Source organism: Typopeltis vanoorti, chromosome 12, assembly GCF_054136105.1.
Source record: "Typopeltis vanoorti isolate ZY-2024b chromosome 12, IOZ_Tvanoo_1.0, whole genome shotgun sequence".
Classification (NCBI taxonomy): Eukaryota; Metazoa; Arthropoda; class Arachnida; order Uropygi; family Thelyphonidae; genus Typopeltis; species Typopeltis vanoorti.
This window is the reverse complement of record NC_143560.1, coordinates 7853639-7873401: the sequence shown is the minus strand read 5'-3', so window position 1 is coordinate 7873401 and position 19763 is coordinate 7853639. Positions and strand designations below refer to the sequence as shown.

Sequence of the window (19763 nt, the reverse complement as noted above, 5' to 3'; positions counted from 1 at the left end):
TTTCTTTGGAATAAAGAAATGTTGCTGTCTGTATTAACAAAAGAGGTTGATAGATGGCGTATAAGGGCTGATGTGCCAGAGTGTCATGTGACTAAATGCAAGCTTGTTTCGGCACGCCTACAAGTGATTAAATTTTGTGTGCGTTTGCAAAAATCGGCATCGGACAAGCTTAAGAAGTTGTCACCTTCTTGTTCCAGTCTTTCTTTTCATTCTGTGCACACATCCACTCAATGCTGCATTTGCTCCGGTGTCAAGAGTTTGGGAATCCATCGAGTGCAAACACGTTTCAGTCCCAAATGAGTGAACACTTCCCACAGAAATATTCAGGACAACATGCAGCTGGCGTACTGTAATTCTGCGATCCTCCTTGATGATAATCGCTGCTGTGTTGATCATTGTCTCTGTGATGGTTGTTGGTCTTCCCTCATGTTCAAGATCTTCCACATTTTGCCTTCCTTAAAAGTTTTATGCCAGCGAAAAACACTTGCCCTCAACATTGCTTCATCGTGGAAACCTTTGCGTATCATTTTAAAAGTTTCCGATGCTGATTTTTGCAAACGCATGCAAAATTTAATCGCATAATGCTGTTCCAAGGATGCTTCCATTTCGGCGACTGGTCGAGGTTCATAGGCGCGCTGAAACAAGCTTGCGTTTAGTCACGTGACACTCTGGCACATCAGCCTGTATACGCCATCTATCAACCTCTTTTGATAATACAGACAGCAACATTTCTTTATTCCAAAGAAATTAATATTGTGATGAGTGGTTTTGCGACAGTAAAATTAGTCTTGTTACTTATTGAACAGCCCTCATACTTGTAAATTTTCTATTTGCCCCCAAATTATTCAGATTGCCCCCCCTGTGGGGCATATGCCCCACTTTGAGAAACACTGTTTTAAGCTCTATTGGTGGCCATGCATTGTTCTAATAATTACTTGTTTGTACATCTGTCTACATTAGTGTTTCTTAAAGTTTTTGAGACTGTAGAATCCTGAATAAAAATATTTCTTTTTCACTGAACATCTATGAAAATTTTCCTAAAAAATTGTTGGCAATAAATTATAACAGTGAACCATCATCATCAATTTCCTGATACATATTCAAAAGGGGTGTTCAGGTTGCTATGACAGAACTACATGATTAAGTTTACATTATTATTAATCTCCTATCAATAATTTTCCTCCAGATCAGTCTGTTACGTGTGAGAATACCAATATTGTCATATCTAACATTTTGTGTTTCTAAGGCAATTCTTACTGAATTGAATCTTTCCTACCATCTTGGCATCAAACACCTGTTTTGATGTTAATCTTTCTTCATCCCTGCTATTTAAGTGGCCATACCACCTTAAATTAGTTCTGCTGTCTTCATTTTTAATAGGATTCTGTCATTGATACATTGGTTCACCCCCCCTAGTTTTTCTCACAACTCTCATCTCTGTGGGTTCTAGTCTTTTATCAAGTGTGTTATTTCTAACCCAACTCTCAGATCCATAACTTAAAACTGGTTTCAACACTGTTTGAATACTACTAGTTTCGTGTTTTGACTAATTTCTCCTTATTCCCTATAAATTTATCCAGCTGGCCACCCACCATACCAGCTTTGCTTATTCTGCTGTCTATTTACAGATTTAACTTGCCATCTTCACTAAAACCTGTGTCTAAATAGCTGAAATATTTTACTTATTCTGTAGGGCTGAAATATTTTACTTATTCTGTAGGATCTCCATTCAGAATGCAGCTGAAGTTTTCTATGTTCCTGTCTTTTTACTGCTGATTTTCATGCCAAATTTGTTACAGCTGACATTCAATTTAGTTAGTGAATCCTGGAGACTTGCACTACATGTGTTTAGGAGTACAACATCATCTACATAAAGCAGACAGCTAAGTTTGACATCTCCAATTCTAATATCAGGCCTGATGCCATTTTCTTTCATAATGTGATCCATAGAGTGAAGATAATGTACATCCTTTTCTTAACCCCTGATTTTACATCAAATCATCTTCCTGTATTTCCTTCAATTCTAACTGCGAACTGACAGTTTAAATATAGACGGTATTACTCTGTATAATGTTCAATTCGCCACACATATAATTGTAATGTTTTGAAAAGCTTTTCTTTAGGCACCATGTTTTATGATGCGCTTTCCAGATCTACAAAACTTATCATATTCCCATGATTTCTCAACTATTTCCCATGACTTCTGTTTGTCTACTTTTACACATATCTTTTTTTTTTTCTTTTTTATGTTGAGCCCATACACAAGAGGTTGGTTGATCAACCCATAGTACATTAGTACTGTGTATGAGTAGTGGGTTGGGAAAGGAGGTACTTGTTCACATTTGATTTTAATGACTGTTTATTGTATTCCTTGGGGACATGAGAGGGGGGGGGAAGACTGTTCCACAATACAGCAGTTGCAGGGGTGAAGCAGGAGCAAAAGAAACTTGTTTTGTGGGTTTCCAGATGCACCCGTGAAGGGATATTGAGCAACAGCTGCACATGTTCCGACGACCTTAGTACTAAGTGGGGGAATTATTGATGCTATTTCAGATGAACATTTTCCATGGAAATATTTGTAGAATACACATATTGCAGAGACCAATCATCTGTGGGAAAGTGGTGAGAGTGAGTTGGTAAGCGATGAGTCATTAATAAGTCTAATTGCTCTGCTCTGTATTGAGTCAAGCATTTTGAGGGAGCTTTTGGGGCCCCATCCCATATGTGAGAGCAGTATTCAATAGCTGGGCATATTTTTGATTTGTATAAGGCTAACATCTGTTCAGGGGTGAAGTAACATCTTGAGTGAAAGAGAAATCCTAGTTTTTTAGAAGCTGAGGATGCAATGGTTGTTATGTGTTTATGCCAGGAGAGACTTGATATCAGGGTAATTCCAAGAAGAGAAATCTCAAATTGTCTGGAAATTTGGGTGTTTTCAAAAATAATACTGGGAGAAAATGGTTCTTTTTTATGAGAAATAAGACAGTACTGAGTTTCATTAGCATTGAAATTGACTAGATTATCTGAACCCCATTTGAAGATGACTTGGAGCTCAGAATTGAGGGTGGTGGTGGTGGTGGTGGTTGATGTTCTGTGGGTTGAGATGAATTGTGTAGAGTAAGGTTTATCAAATGATAGGGAGGAGTGCAGTATGCTGTCATCTGCAAAACTGTGTATTGGGTTGGAGGTCAACTGAAGTAGGTCATTGATATATAGCAGGAAGAGGGTTGGTGAGAAAACAGAACCTTGTGGAATCCTGACATTAGTTGAATGATGAGAGAATAAGGAACCATCCACCACCACCACCACACACGGTGTGTGTGAGACAGAAAGCTGGCAATCCATAATAATGTTAGCTTTCTTAGTAAGCCCTTGTGCCATACCCAGCCAAATGCCTTGGAGATTTGCCAAACTTTTCCATGGCATTTATCCAGAGATTGGTGACATATGTGAGCAGATCTCCTGTTGATCAGCAGTAAGAAAATCCATATTGGTGGTCGTTTATTAGGTGGTTACCTTCAAGGTAGTGTAGGAGTTGGGAATTGATGATTTTTTTTCATTACTTTAGACAGGACTGAGGTGAGCGAATTAGGGCAGTAGTTGGATGTCCTTCTTTGGAATGGGTTAAATATAGCCCAATTTCCAGGCTGTGGGATAGATACCAGTGGAGTAAGACAGTATATACAAGCAACATAGGATAGGAGTCAGTTCTGGTGCATAAACTTTCAGGACAATTGGAGGTATGCCATCAGGGCCAGGAGACTTTTTTTTTGTGTCTAATTTGGACAGTATTTTTCTGATCTCTTTCTCGCAAAAGGATACAGTGGGCATTGTATGTTGGGCATCTGGAATGGTTGTGGGACATTTACCATTGTCAATTATGCATGCATTGGAACAAATTGTGAGGCCAGGAGATTGACTTTTTCTGTAGGTAATGATGCAATAGAGCCATCTGGGTATGATAGGGGTGGGAATAGTGTTGGGCAGAAGTACGACCGATTGCTCGGCTGCTATTTGGATAGGCTGCTAATTTCCTGCTTTTAGCCCTTTCAAACTCTGTTTTGGAAGCATTGCTTGTTTTTTTTTTTTTTTTGCATCTGTTTTGGGCTTGGGTACAAGCTCTGAAGGAGGATGGTGTTCTTAATTTTAGCCAGTTATGGTATGTTTGGTTTTTCATTTGAACAGCCTTGTCACATCTTTTGGAAAACCAGAGTTTAGTTAGGGAAATGGCATGTCAGAGTACCGTGGGGAATGTATGTTTCCATACCAGTGAGGATTACTTTGGTTATAATGTTGGTGCATATGTTTGGGTTGGAAGGGGGGATATTTTCAACCAAAGAAAATCAAAGTTGGGCTATTCTAGGGTGGGTGCTCTCTGGCAAGATATGTCAGAGTGGATGTATGCACAGATGCCGCCCTTGGGCCAAAAGGAGTTAAAGAGTGTGTAGTTTGGAAGGTTGACTCTTGATAATTTCCTCCATTATTTTGGAGAGGATTAAAGGATTGGCATTTTCAATTTCATGTTGTGCAAGGCCTTCGCGAAGTTTGACTTTCATATATATATTAGAGTCAAATATATAAAGAAAGTGCTGAAGCCTTACTTCATAGACCTAATCGTAATCAAAATGACTGATTCACTATTCCAAATTTTGGGAAATTGTTATCCTTAATTGTATTCAGTAATTTATCTGCTCTATTTTAATTTAAGTAATTTTAATTTCAGCCTAGTAGTTCTTAAACTACTATGAACACGCAAGGATGAATACATAGAGGCATTCCAATTTAAACATGCGCACTACTGTTTTTTGAATTCAATTCCTATTGTTTGTTAATTGTACTGTTGAAATCTTATGATACATAATATGAAATGTTTACATAATAAAAATTTATTTATTGTGGCATACATGTTATTCCATAGTTATCTCTGAGTAACTGGTCTCATATAGAGGTAGCTGGATATTTCCTCAGAAAGTCAAGTTTTCCATCCTGCAAAACAGGCAGACTAGCAGATCTGCACAATTAAGAGACATATTGCACAGTCATCATAGCTTTAACTTAATGACCTAGACCCATGTTGTTAGCATCAATATATGCAAAAAATATAACTGTTAGTGTGGACCTCTCATAATGATTCTGCTTTAGCTCTCATTTAAATCAACCTAATGCAAGTCTAAGTTTTAGAAGACTTCTCCAGACGTATACAAAATACCAGTTATGGCAGCTGTCAGTTGCAATTCATCATGTATCCACTTGAGACAACCATATTTCTTACATTCATTCATTCTTTCCTTCTTATGATGAATATGATGTTGGCATCCCTCTCTTGTTATTATATTATTATTATATGGGCATTGTCAGAGTCCTAAGAATTATCATGAGAGGTCCACACTAACAGTTATATTTTTTGCATATATTGATTCTAACAACATGGCTCTAGATCATTAAAAAAAAGAAAATTAGTACTGAAGGGTTAAAGCATGTTCTTAAACAGTACTCTAGACCAGTGCTTCCCAAACTTCTGGATGTCAGGGCCCCCTTTGCAAAAATTAAAATATTTCACGGCCCCCCTCGAAAAAAAATCGTAATAGAGAGATATATTATTATAATATTTATTGTATTTATATTCAATACAAAACATACGCAGCAAATATTGCAAAAATCAAATGCATGTATTACATTTTTTGCCTCTTACCGTTTGGTTCTGAAGACGACGCGGGCTGTTCTGGTAAAATATGAAATACTGTCCTTTTTTTTGAGTCTGTTTCTGCTTCTTCTGATTGTTCGCGGGATTTTTTTTTAATTTTTTATCAGCCACTTCTCCATCTCAGGGTTAAATTTTTTAATGTAGAATAGATCAAATAATATCACCACTTACCGATACTGGCACACCACAGACTGATAACATGAAATTAGTGAATATTACCTGAATAAGAGAATCCCCAGACCAGGAATATTTTTCTCTTTTGTGACTTTTCTCCCTTTATGATAATTAAGCCTAACGCGAAACAGACAGCAAAGGCAGGTTATTAAAACGTGCATATGATTGGTGCGGTATTAACAAAAGATCGCGCAACCGAAAGATAAAAGCATAGCTGACAATTGAGTTGAAATGCTAACTCTCTTCAACCGAATTCCATATGTGAAACTGCCATAACATTCATTATATATATATTACTTGGTTTTAACACTTTTACGAATTTTAAAACGTTTACAATTTTAACATGTTCGGTTGAATTTTATTGCTGCCTTGGGAAATCGAACTCACACACATCTAATTAATAGTAATAGTTTTTAGTTAGATACTGTGTTTGCCCATGCAACATATGGTTTTGTTTCAGTCTATATACAGCATAGTTTCTGTATGAGGGGACATGTGATTCATTAATTAGTGTGTTTTTATCCCAGTTGTCTCTAATTGCACTATTTGTTGAGAAATATATTACAGAGACTCCTCATACCTTATTCACTGGCATAATAAAAGTACTTGTTTTTATTGCCACTGCAGTATAGTGGTTGTTAGGGAGGGGTGTTGTTTACCACTGCAAGCGAGTTACTATCTCCCTACATGAACTTGTTTAAGCTTTTTTTCATGTGTCAAGTATATGCAAAACTTTTATTGGTAACAGAAAACTAACTCGGATGACAGTGATAATATAAAACGAGTTTTGATATGCATATAAAGTCAATATCAACAGTCCCTGATTACGAGCGCATGATGAAAGGGACAGGAAGATTTGGAGCTTCCCTGGAGAGCATTCGAAGTAAATACAATTAACCACTGCTTTGAAATTAAACATATGAATAAACAATATTTACTAATATTCATTAAGCGCCGAAATATGCAGGAAGCAAAGTTTGTGAACCAACACCAATGCACGAATTTTTGCATTAAAATATAAAAAATAACAAAAAAGAAATAATAAATAATAAAAGTTAAATACGTTTCTTTTAAAATAAAAAAAATCTACTTAGTCTTAAAACATTTTAAATTTGTTTTCATTATTTCACGGCCCCCCTCAACAAAACCTACGGCCCCCAAGGGGGCCGCGGCCCACAGTTTGGGAAGCGCTGCTCTAGACAGTTACTATCCACTGAAAAACTGTGCACCACACACTAGTATTTAAAAGTATATCATTCATTCCAATGATATGACGAATATTGGTCATCCTAGCTGGGCATTAGATGGTGTCTCTGCTCTTCAATCTACACTCTGTGTGTACAAATCCTATTGTGGACATGGATGTTTGTAAAAGATTTTGGTAATGGAATGAATTTCTTTATTTGATATAAGGCCACTGTTACTTATTGGAGGCCAGAAGTGTCTTGAAAAAGTTGCATGTTTAGCCTCTAGATTAGAGTGTTTGAATTATCCAACTATTTGCCCATTCACACTAATAATATACTATAGATTTACAAATTTTCTTTAGTAAGATTCACATAAAAAAAAATTCTGCTCTCAGATTCAAACTTTTCTTTTTTTTAATAATAGGACTCTAGTTAATCCTGTCTACCTTTGGGATGAATTCATAAGATCAGATTCATACTCATAATTTGTGTATGAATTTCTGCATAATGTGGCTTTAACAGGACTAAGCTACTAAGTCAAAGAAAAAAAAAAAAGCATTCTTTGGTGGTGCCTCTAGAGATGGATTTGTTCTAATTGATATTGTGAATATTAAGACAAATCAGGGTAGTCCAGGTATTATTGTAATTTACTGCAATGTTCTTATATACTTGGTGATGATTACCTTTGATTACCTTTATATAAATGGTAAAAGCTAGAGCAAGTAATTCAGGTTATATAAAACAGGAACTGCTTTCATGAGCCTATTATAACGAATGCTTTACACTGTTCATTCATATTTGGGGGGAGGGGAGAAAGTAACACTTGTCCTGAAATATATTTGCATTTATGAACAGATAGTCAGAATATATTGAAATTCAATGTATTAGCTTTGTGCTATTCATATAAATAAAGTATGATGAAGTGAGGTAATTAGACATCTCATTGAATTTCTTTTACATAGTGCATCTTACTGAAGAGAATTTTAAATATTTGAATGACTTATATTGGATGGAAGCGTTGCATTCACAACAGAATCCTTTTATCTAAATAATGTTTTTTATGATATCCTTTATTTAAACTTTTAACAAATACAGTGTAGTTCTCTTATTACATTTATAATTGATTCCATTATTTACAGAGGCTGTAGTTGCTGAAAGTGTTGTAGTCATTAAAAAACTGCTGCAGATGCAGGTATACATTTCTTACACTATAAGATTTTATTTATGTATAATTTTTGAATAACATATATTTTAAAATATGGACCTGTTTCTCATTGTCAAGTGAAACACAATACCTTTTTAAAAAATCTACTCAAGCAGTATATTGAATATTCCTCTGGTTGGCCGAGTGGTTAGTGTACCCGCTCTCCAGTCAACAGGCCATAGGTTTGAATCCCACCATGGACATTGATGTCAGGATTGTCTTTAGATGGGAGATAAATTTTATTGCCTGAAGTGGCTTTAAAAATTTCCATGTATGGTCTCTGGAGCATGGTTTCTGTACTATGTATAAAATAATTAAAATAAAAATAAAAATATCCTTGGCCCATCCATGGTATAAAATTTTCTATAGGTTTGTTTAGCAAGATATGTTGGAGTGCATGTATACTTGTCATATCATATTCATAGAGTATGCTCAGGCTAAGTTTAGATAATTCAGAAACCCTGTTTTAAAGATCAAACATGAAGGAGTTTTTTGAACCTGTATACTGGGGTTAGCCTGTGCCAAAAGGTGTGTTTTTTCGTGTGCCATTAAGTAATGAAACAATACTTATTATATGAAAATAAAGAACCATGGACTGTATGGATGCAGTTGATCAAGCAACCCAGTGCTCTCTCTCTCTGTTGTGTGTCAATGTATGTGGCACAAACCTCGAACAAATCTTTCTCTTGTGCAATCTCTGCAAGATTAATCTGGCCATTTCCTTACCGACTCCAAGGTGTACAGAGAGTAGCCTAGTGGTTATTCACCTGTCATGGGCAACAATTTCCATAGCTTTCATCACATTTTCATTTGTCTGTGTAAAAGCTGGCCATCTACAGCATGGTTCATCCTCCATGGACTCCCTCCCTGCCCTCTTTAAATGTTGAAAACCAGTGGAACACCTGTACATGGCTTAGATAGTCATCACTGTAAACTTTTTTTAGCTCTTGGTATACTTCTGTAGCAGTTTTTCCTGATTTAATGATTTATGCTCATGGAGCATAAAATTTTATGCTCCATGATACAACATCTGACATGCTCCACTCACACACATATTCTTACTCTTAATGGTTGCGATACGAAAACTGCTACGTCACCCGACTGAAAAGTTGTACCTGCAATTACAACATACTCTCGCAGTCAAAGCTATAAACATATTTGCTATTTTATTCAAAGGGCTCTCCTGTAAAAAATCAATCTCATTACTTAACAGGCATACTGTATATACTATTAGTATTTTTGACCCTGTTAGTAGTTATAGATGTGAACTTTGTTTGCTTGACTTGTGTATGTTCAGGGGATAACTTGATCCTTCTTTTCATGCATTTTATTGATTGTGATATAAAGTCAATAACAGTGTTGATTGCTATATGACTACTATTTCATTAAAGTTACCTTTCATTAAAGTTACTTTTAATTAATATACTTTATATGCGTTGTTAATTCTGTAAACTAATCACCAGTTATGTCTGACCAATGTATAAGCCTTGCTACTAGAAGAAGATATGTTAGTTTGTTTTAATGGTATTGATTACAATGCAGAATGATAAGAAATAATTAATATGTATTAACTTATTAGCTGATATTTTGCTGGGTTATCCAGCATCTTAAGAGCAGAAGAAAAGTTTGTCATAGTACATGAAACAAACAATTGGGTATAACAATGAGACTAGTTTAAAAAAAAATATATAATGGACAACACAAGAAATTCCAGTCCTAATTGGCTCCATCTATTTTTGAAAAAAGAGAGAAAACAAGTATTAATTAGATCTTAAAATTGACTGTTTCCCAGATTTTTGGTAAATTTATGCAGCCATACTTGTTGAGATTTGGAGTATATTTTAAAGCTGCTGCTAATTCCAAAAACAATCTCACTGTCTTATAATGACTTCTGTGTAACACTTTTGTTTTCTTCCATTTGATCCTGTGTGAAGTGGTATCCAAGGCATGGCTACTATACCTGACTTGCCATAATAAGATTGTATCCCTTAATAAGATGTAGACTTATTAAGGTATCACAAGAACAGGGTACTTTATTACCCTGGATGTGATAAAGAAGAGAGTTTGTCTTTAGGTGAACGGATGAGAGTTGCCAATTTGATATATGGTTTAAATATACTGCATAGCTGATATTTGTTAAGCACTCTAGATATCTTTCCAGATGTGCCTTGAATGTATAGAATGATAATAGTTTTGCTATAGTCTTGTGTGATAGATAATGGAGGGGATTTCCTCGTAGCATTTAGTATTTTTTTCCATCCTATAGTAAATATAGCCATTGACTAAGAAAGTGTGATGTAAGTTTATTGCCATTGGAACAGACAGCTTTAGCTCTGTGAGTTAGTGTTTTTATGATGCCATACTTTTGAACTGGATGATGATGATGTGAATGTTTGTGCAAATATCTCCCTGTATATGTGCGTGCAGGCAAACTGCCCCATTAACACACATGGATTACAGACATGAATACGTCCCAGCCATATGCTAGTCCTGAGCCTGGATAAAATTGGAGGGCTGGGGAAAGCAATGGTGAACTACCCTGTAAAAATCTCACTAGGAATACTTTGTGGGCAATGCCTACAAAGTCACCTACGGTTGAAAATGACTTAAAGGGAAAATCGGAATTGGATATGTGCATTATGGGATGCTGAGGATTGATGCAGAGACAACTGCCTCTATATACAAGTAACCTAATAGAAGATACTTCATGACTGGGTTACTTGTTCACACTAGTTTTCTTAACTCCCTTGCCCCATTCTCTCTCTACCTCTTCTCCCAAATTCACTGTAGATATTAGCTCTTCTCTTATCATCTCCAACGTAATCTTTTCCATGTTTTCTTTGTGAATGTGAGAATTACAGCGGTATTTCCCTACTGAGTGTTCCTGGTAAGATTTATGTAAGTATACTTGAGAAACGATTGAGAAGAATTGTGGAAGAAAAGCCTGGTGAAGAACAAGCTGGATTCAGACAAAATAGAGGCTGCCAGGATCAGATCTTTACATTACGACAAATAGTTGAGAAATCATGGGAATATAACAAAGATCTGTATTTAAGTTTTGTCGATCTGGAAAAGGCATATGAAAATTGCCAAGAGAGAAGCTATTCAACATGCTAGTTATATGGTGGCAATGGGGCATTATATCAAGCAATACTAAGTCTTTATTTGAGTTGTAAGTCAGCAATTAGAATTGAAGGAAGTACAGAAAAATGGTTTGATGTTAAATCTGGTGTTAGACAATGATGTACATTATCCCTCTGTTATTCATTATCTATATGGATCACATTATGATGGAAAGTGGTATTAAACATGATATCAAAATTGGAGATGTTAATGTCTGCTCTTTGTCTTTATGCAGATGATGTTATACTTCTAAATAAACCCGCTACAAGTCTGCAAGATTCCCTGACTAAATTGAATAACTGTTGTAATAGATATGTTATGAAGGTCAGCAATAAAAAGACAAAGACAATGAAAATAAGCAGAATCATTGAAAATGTCAACTGCATTGTGGATGGAGAACCTGTGGAACAAGTAAAACATTTCAGCTACTTAGGCATGATTTTTAGTGAAGATGGTAAATTAAATATGGAAATAGGCAACAGAATCAACAAAGCTGCTATGGTTGGATGTCAATTGAATAAATTCATATGGAATAAGAGAGAAATTAGTCGGAACACTAATTAGCTGGATACAAGACAGTGTTCAAACCAATTTTAACTTATGGATCTGAGAGCTGGATCAGAAGTAAAACACTTGACCAAAGACTAGAGACCACAGATATGAGATTCCTGAGAAAGATTAGAGGCGTGAACAGATGGCATCAATGGCAATATCATATTAAAAACGAGGATATTAGGAAAGAACTTGACATTGTCAACATCCAGGAATGCATTAGCAGAGCTAATCTCAGGTGGTATGGTCACTTAAACAGAATGGGCTGGGAAAGATTAGCAAAACAAGTGTTCTCTGCCAGGTTGGCAGGAAAACAACCCAGTGGAAGACAAAGATATAGGTGGATTGATACAGTGCAAAGTGCCTTAGACGATAGAAATATAAGATCTGATGATGTTGGAGTCTTGAGAAGTAACAGACTGGTTTGGAGGAAAATTGTAGATAGGAAGTTAGTGTAGATGTAAATTTTTCATGTAGTACTATCATATGCTGTACACCCCTTGAGGGTACATTTGCGGAATTTGATGATGATGATAATTATCTTGAAAACGGTAAAACACCGGGGAATGTTATTCCGATCTTTTAATCAGACTAGATATAAATATTCGTGAGAAAAGACCAGGTTTGCAGAAGACAAAAAATCATCTTTCATCAGGACAATACATCTGCCCACAAAAGTGTTTTGGCAGTGGGAAAATTAAGGGATCAGCACTATGAATTGTTGGAACATTCACTCTATTCCCCAGATTTGGCTTCTTCTGACTTCTATCTCTTCCCAAAACTAAAACTTCCTCTTTGGTCATCGTTTTTCTTCAAATCAAGAGGTGAATTGCAGCTGTAGAGGGATATTTTGCAGATCTTACTGAGAACCACTACACTGACGGGATAATGGTGCTGAAGCATCACTGGAATAAATGTATTAGTCTTAAGGGAGATTATGTTAAAAAATATAAATAATTTTGAAATTATAAATTCATTTTTTCATTGTTAGACCAAGAACCTTTCAGATCACCCTCGTAGGAGGTAACCACATCTGCCCTGGTTAGTTCTAATCCTGTTCAGAGATGAACAAATCTTCCTAGGAAGAGCAAAATCAGGCTGCGGAGCACAGGGATCTCCAACCAGGAAGCCATTTGTTGGAAGATTGTTGGACCAGTGTTCTCTCAGCATGTCAAGTGTTGATGGTAAGGCAGCTGAAGGGAGTTCGTCCATGGATCAGAAAGGGTTTCTTGATTTTAGGCGAAGACTAGGTGGATTTATGAGAGTCTGATGCAGGTGCAAGAGTGCGTTGCTCATTATTTTATTAAATTTTTTAATCAAGGCTTGTCTTCTCCATATATTTGGCTGAGCAATGTTAGATTGGACAGGCAGCCAGGAGAGGTGGGTGCTTCTCAGTGTCCCACTAATTGTGTGTCTAGAGTTTAGCTGAGTGCCTATAATGTTAGTGTGCGCACTGCTTTCCCTGACTGAGAGACAGTATTCTGCCGAAGAGAATGTGATGGCTAGTGCAGACGACCTTAGGACTTCTGCACCACAACCGCAGGTTGTTCTAGCAAGCCTTGAAATGATATGATTTTTCATTTTAATTTTGTTGGACAGGTTGGTGATGTGCTTTTTATAGGTTAGGCTTCTATCCAGGCTCATTCCATGGTATTTCAGGTGAGGTTCATGTTCTACCGTTTTGCCACAGAAAGAGAGGTCAAGGTGTCGATATGCCTCTGCATTGTTCAGGTGGAATACTGTGGACACAGTTTTTGTTGGATTTGGCTTCAGGTACCACTGCTTGAAGTACTTTTCCAGGATGTTTTCTGTTTGATTCCAGGTTGGCAAATGAGGTAGGTGGTGTAGAATCACTAGGTAATCAGCATTCATATATTTGCTTGAGCTGGTGCTGGTATGTGGTAAGTCAGACATGTATATGTCATCATCATCAAATTCCTGACATGTACCCTCAAGGGGTGTGCAGGATATGATAGTACTACATCAAAAATTTACATACGTACTAACTTCCTATCTACAATTTTCCTCCAAATATCCAACATTATCAGATCTTGTATTTCTATCATCTAAGCCATTTTTTACTATATCAGACCACCTATATCTTGGTCTTCACAATGCAGTTTTATTTCCCTTTTTATGTATGGGTACTGCTGACTTATAACTCAAATAGAGACTAAATATTGCTTCATATAATGCCCCATTGCCACCATATAACTGTAGCATGTTGAATAGCTTCTCTCTTGGCACCTTGTCATATGCCTTTTCCAGATCGACAAAATTTAAATACAGATCTTTGTTATATTCCCATGATTTCTAATCTATTTGTCATAAAGTAAAGATCTGATCCTGACAGCCTCTATGAGCACTATGAGAGATGGGTACTGTGAGAGCTCTACTCCAATCATCGGGAATTTGTCCCTCCTTCCAGGCCACTGTAAGACTTTTATACCTCCATACTTCAGCATTTCTGGTCGAATATCATCTACTTTAGCGCCTTTCCACATTTCAAGCCTTTAATGGCTTTTTCTACTTCAAGTGTGGATATTTTTTCCTTACTGCATGCCTGTTGAGTGTTTTTAGCACTTTTCTATCACTGCTCGTTTCATTTAGCAATTTTTTTGAAGTAATTACTCCATACTTCAGAGATATCTTTTTCTTCAGTTTTCATGTTTTCTTCTTTAACATCTCTGATTCCTTTTACAGCACTCTTTCCTCCATTTTTGAGCTTCTTCAACAACCTCCAGAATATCTTGCCACCTTCTTGATATTTATTTTCTATGTTGTTACCAAATTGTCCCCATGACTTTTGTTTAGCTAGAGGTTAATGAGAGCCCTGTGGGAGAGTGTTGTGAAGGAATCTGGGTCTGCTCTTTTTTCCACCAATTTTGACCCAGATCTGTTGGAGAGAATGAATTCAAAAAGCTGGAAAGTTTTTTTTGCACCTTATAATATTGCCTCCATTGTGATGGAGGCGGTGACGGAGGAAGTGAGAGCAGATCCTCCTTTGATGATGTTGTATGTGGATGACATCTTTCTGTTTGCAGAATCAAGAGAAGAAGTGGCAGCTAAACTGGAAAGATGGAGGAAATTACTGGAAGCGAGAGGTATGAGACTGAGCAGAAGTAAGACAGAGGACAGAGTGTATGTGTTGCAAAGTGGATGGTGGCCAGGAGACAGATCTGCGTACGAAAGGAAATGTCATCAAGGTTAGGGACTTTATATACTAAGGTTCAACAGTGGAAAAGGATGGAGAGGCTGAGAAAGAAGTGGGATTCAGGATACAAACAGGATGGAGGAAACTTGCAAGATGGCTGGAGTGCTATGCGATAAGAGGATGCTGATCAATCTTAAAGCCAAAATCTATAGTACAGTAGTGAGACCAGCTATGAAAACTGTGGCCCAGAGGAAAAATAACATCAGCAGGATGGAGGTAGTGGAGATGAGAATGCTTAGATGGATGTGCAATGTGACCAGAAAGGTTCGTCTGAGAAATGACTATATGAGCAGAACGGTGAAAGGTATGAACTTAGGAGCGAAAACACAGGAGGCAAGGTTGAGATGGTTTGGTCATGTAATGAGGAGGGAGGACAAATTTGTGGGAAGAAAGGTCATGCAGATGGATGTGCAGGGGAGGAGGAAGCTTGGACAGCCAAAGAAGAGATGGAGGAAGCTGGTGAAGGAGGATTTGAGGATGAAGAACTTGGATATGGTTACAGCCCAAGACAGGAGGATGTGGAGAAGACTCACCAAAAACTGCGACCCCACTTAAGTGGGACAAGCTGCAGAAGAAGAAGAATATTGTCTAGCTTTAGGATCCAGACTGTGCTGATTCAGGCTTCCAGAAGAAATTTAAGTTTCTTCTGGAAGCCTGCTTCACTCTGTGTTGTCAATCCAGGATCTGGTCACAGCAACTTCTTCCTGGCCTGAAACCAGCTTGTTCAATCTGGAGTGCTCTTTTGATGAGTAGTGAAATTCTTTTAAGGAGAATTCTTTCATAGTGCTTAAAGGTGGAGGAAAGCAAGGAGATAGGTCAAAGATTTTTGACATCATTTGGATCTTTTCCTGGTTTGGGCATGGCAATTATTTTGGCTTCCCACCACAGATTTGGTAGTTTTCCAGTTATAATTTTTGAGAAAAGTGCAGCCAGCCATGTTTGACCTCATTTGCCGAGATGTTTTCGAGACTGGGGGGGAGATACCATCCACTCCTACAGCCTTGCCATTCTTGGTGAGTTTTAAGGCTTCTTATACTTCTTCACGTGTACAAGTTCAGGAAGCTTGATGGAATATTGCACAGTTATTTTCCTGATAGAGCCGGGACGTATCTTGGAGGCTTTCAGTAAATGATTAGCCATTTGATCAGGACTTATCTCTGGTGGTTTGTGTTTTGTTGGTTCTGCCTCCTCCCCCAATTTTCTCAGAAGTGACCAGCTTTTCTGGCTAGATTTGGTAAGTCAAGTTAATCAATGGTTGAGATCCATCTTTCCTTTCTTTTTTTATTCAGCATTGCTATGAGCTCTTAGCAGCATTAGGGTCTTCACTTTCTTCATATTTGGCTATAAGTTCCTCAGTTTCCCTACTCCAGCATGGGATATATTGTTTTCTGTAGCCTCTAGGAATAGACACTTTGGCTGCAGTTTTGATTAGTTTAACAAATTGGGGATAGCAAATAGAGGTGGGTGGTTTTACTGTAATGATTTGCTCAATTTGTTTCTCAAATACATTCCAATTGGATCTGCGAAGGTTCCATCTAGCAATTAGTGTTCCACTGATTATTGGGATTGATGTGCCTCTCTATTAGTGTAGGACAATACTGGCTGTTAGGGAATCTGTTGAGGATGGTTCTGGTTGTTGGCAGAGGGTGGTCTTCAGAGACTATGCACAGATCTAGGGTGTCAGTTCTGTTCCATCTAGCTGAGTGAAGAGTGCCTTCCTGCTTGGCATCGTAGATCAAATATAGGTTATATGTATCCATCCAGTTAACTAGATTATTACCATCTTGGTTGCTGGAGGAGTAGCCCCACATGGAGTGATGAGACTTGAAGTCACCAACATAGATAGCAGGGTGAGGTGGTGGCCGGTCCATCTGGTCAGGCCAGGATTGCGATGGTGGTTTGTAGATGGTAGTATTTTGAATTTTAATACTTATGGAGTATTCTGCTTCAGGCATGCATTGGGTTATGTTCTTGAGACCAGGCCTGATGTAGGTAGCCAGGCTATGCTTGGGATGGCAGTTATAAGATACAAGAATTAGGCCTGGGATCTTTAATCTATGGAGAGCTGTGTCATGCTGCTGACCTTCATACCATATCTATTACATGGGTTTCCTGGAGAGCCAGGGCGTCAATCACTTTGTCTTTGGCTATTTTGCCAATGATGTTGGCTTTGGATTTAGATAGCCCTTCTATATTTAAGGAACATATCTTGAGAGAGTGTTGTTTAGGGGACTGTAACTTATTTTATGAAGCTTGTCCTCCTCCCAAACAAGTTATGCGATTCTTGTTATTTCGAGCGACGATCGAGCCGGCATGGAATTTTTTGAATTGTGTTTTTATCATGGCTGCTGCAAGTGGTCCAGGAGGCTTGTTACTTTTGTACGCCTGGTTAGAGATGTTAGCTTTATGGTGTCAGTGTTACATCTCTGGGGCTTCTTTTGTACAAGCAATGTACCACAAGGGTGGTAATAATAAAAGAATAAATCAAATCAAATGATCAACAAATCCAAAATAGACTTCATAAGGGCCAAATACAAAAGGCTTGCATCCTGCTTAAATGGCAGTTGACTCTTCTGCCCTTCCTTGTTTCTGTATCTCTCATATTCTGATGTTAATAACAATGATTCTTAATAACAATATAAGGCATCTTTTGTTTCTCGTGTTATATAGACAACCAAGATAAATCTCCTCCCATGATAATGCAAACTACTTGGATATGTCTCCCCTCCAGATGTATCTCTCAAGTAGTACTGAATATGTTTGTTACAGAATTAACAATTATCCTGTATCAACAATACAAGCTGGCAACTGTCCATCAACATGTAAGGAAGCTTTATCTAGCTTATCCATAAAAAAGGAAGATAAAAGTTAGCTATCAGACTGTCATACCCATTACCCTCACTTCTATACTCTTGAAAGTAATGGAGAAATCATTTATGGCCAGCTTCTTCGGTTCTAGAGAACTCATCGGTGAATTAATGATCACCAATGCAAATTCTCTCATTCTCATTTTGCAGTAGACCTTTGATTTACTGACCTTTGCACATAAGTCATGAAAAATGTTGACAAAAGTCATTTGGTTGCCCCTGATATTTTCAAAGTATTTGATTGAATTTGGTACCAAGGCGCAAACAAAGTAACCTTGAGGTTTCCCTCCTATCTTTTGCAGTTTGATTGCCAGTATCCTCCTCTGGTCATTCACTGCATTCCATGGTGAATGATTTCCTTTCATCAGATTTCTCTCTCACTGCTGGATTTCCCCAAGGATCTGTTCTTTATCCAACAGTCTTCTTTCTATACATCAATGATCTTTTCTCATTGACTTCATATCCTGTCTATATTTTTGTTGGTGATAGTATTCTTCAGTCTCTTTCATTTCAGAAACCTTGTACGTCTCAAAATGATTACAATATGGCAAACTTTTTTATCCACAGAGTCTTAAAAAGTGAGTTCTTAATCAAGTGGGGTTGAAGATATCTAGTGAATTTTAATGTTATCAAGCAAAATACTTTTGTCTGTTATTTCTCAGAAGAAAAATGTTACTTCACTTCCCCTTAAGTTTGATAATTTTCCAATTGCTAGTCAAGATAATTTTTTCTTTTCTTGAGTTAGCTTTCACATCTAACTTGTCCTAGCACAAACACATGACATTCATAGCCTCCTCACCCAAAAAAACTTGGTATTCTCTTTTCATTCAAAACAATACTTCTCTTCTTCACAATTTCCAACATTTTATTCATCCCAAATCCACCCAAGCATATTGCTCTCATATTTGGGGTGGTGCACCCAACTCCCTGTTAATGCTCAGTTATATTCTGAAGATGGAAGTCTGCTCAGTAGATGATCCGTCTCGCAGACTCTTGTTATGTATGTGTTTATTTTAAATGTTATTAAATCTTTAATTATATCTTGTCTTCTGCACCCTTGTAAAAACTATAGTTATCTCGTTTAAACCTTTCTTCTCAACCTTTACTATACTTCTGACTTATGGCCGTAAATAATAAAGCTCACGTGTGCAAAACTTACAGAACAAAGAAATTGCCTCAGGCTGGAGCCAATCTCTTTGTCTGACCTACTGGTGTTTATTCTCAACTGAATTTGGAAAATTTATTTAGTTTCTAGCTGTGCCACCAAATTCGTGGGTAGGAGTTGAATCTCCTTCCAAAAGAATAACACACAGTAAATGTCCCTTTTTTTTTTGTTTTGAAAATCTGGTCACTCTATTTTACCACCTCCTGAGATACTGATTGGTCTATAATTTGCTACTACTGTCTTAGAACCTCCCTTATGCAAGGGAATTATTTTGCCCCTTTCCACTCTCTTGGAACTCTACCAGAGCTGAGACTTAAGTTAAATAGTCTAGTCCGAGGCATTGCCAGTTCCTTTGCATATTCTCTCAAAAGGTGTGCTGATATCCCATCTAATCCCATAGCTGTATTTACATTGAGATTCTGCAATATCATAAGAATCTCCAATTCATCTCCCTCTGTTTGCCACTTAAGTCTGTTACAGCATTAACCTCAAATGCAGAGTGGTCACTCAGTAACTCAACTATTTTATCAGCTTCCGTCACCTTCCGATCATCAATACTCATTAAGTTTATTC

At 37.3% G+C, this 19763-nt stretch overlaps 1 protein-coding gene across 1 annotated transcript in view; it reads left to right on the top strand.

Annotated features, from left to right (window-relative positions):
- rb (adaptor related protein complex 3 subunit ruby) overlaps nt 1-19763 on the top strand; it is a 482738-nt gene that overhangs the window by 233167 nt on the left and 229808 nt on the right. Inside the window, exon 14 of the mRNA XM_090402121.1 lies at nt 8205-8257. Coding sequence (XP_090258247.1) covers nt 8205-8257 — 53 coding nt within the window. The remainder of the gene's footprint in view (nt 1-8204; nt 8258-19763) is intronic.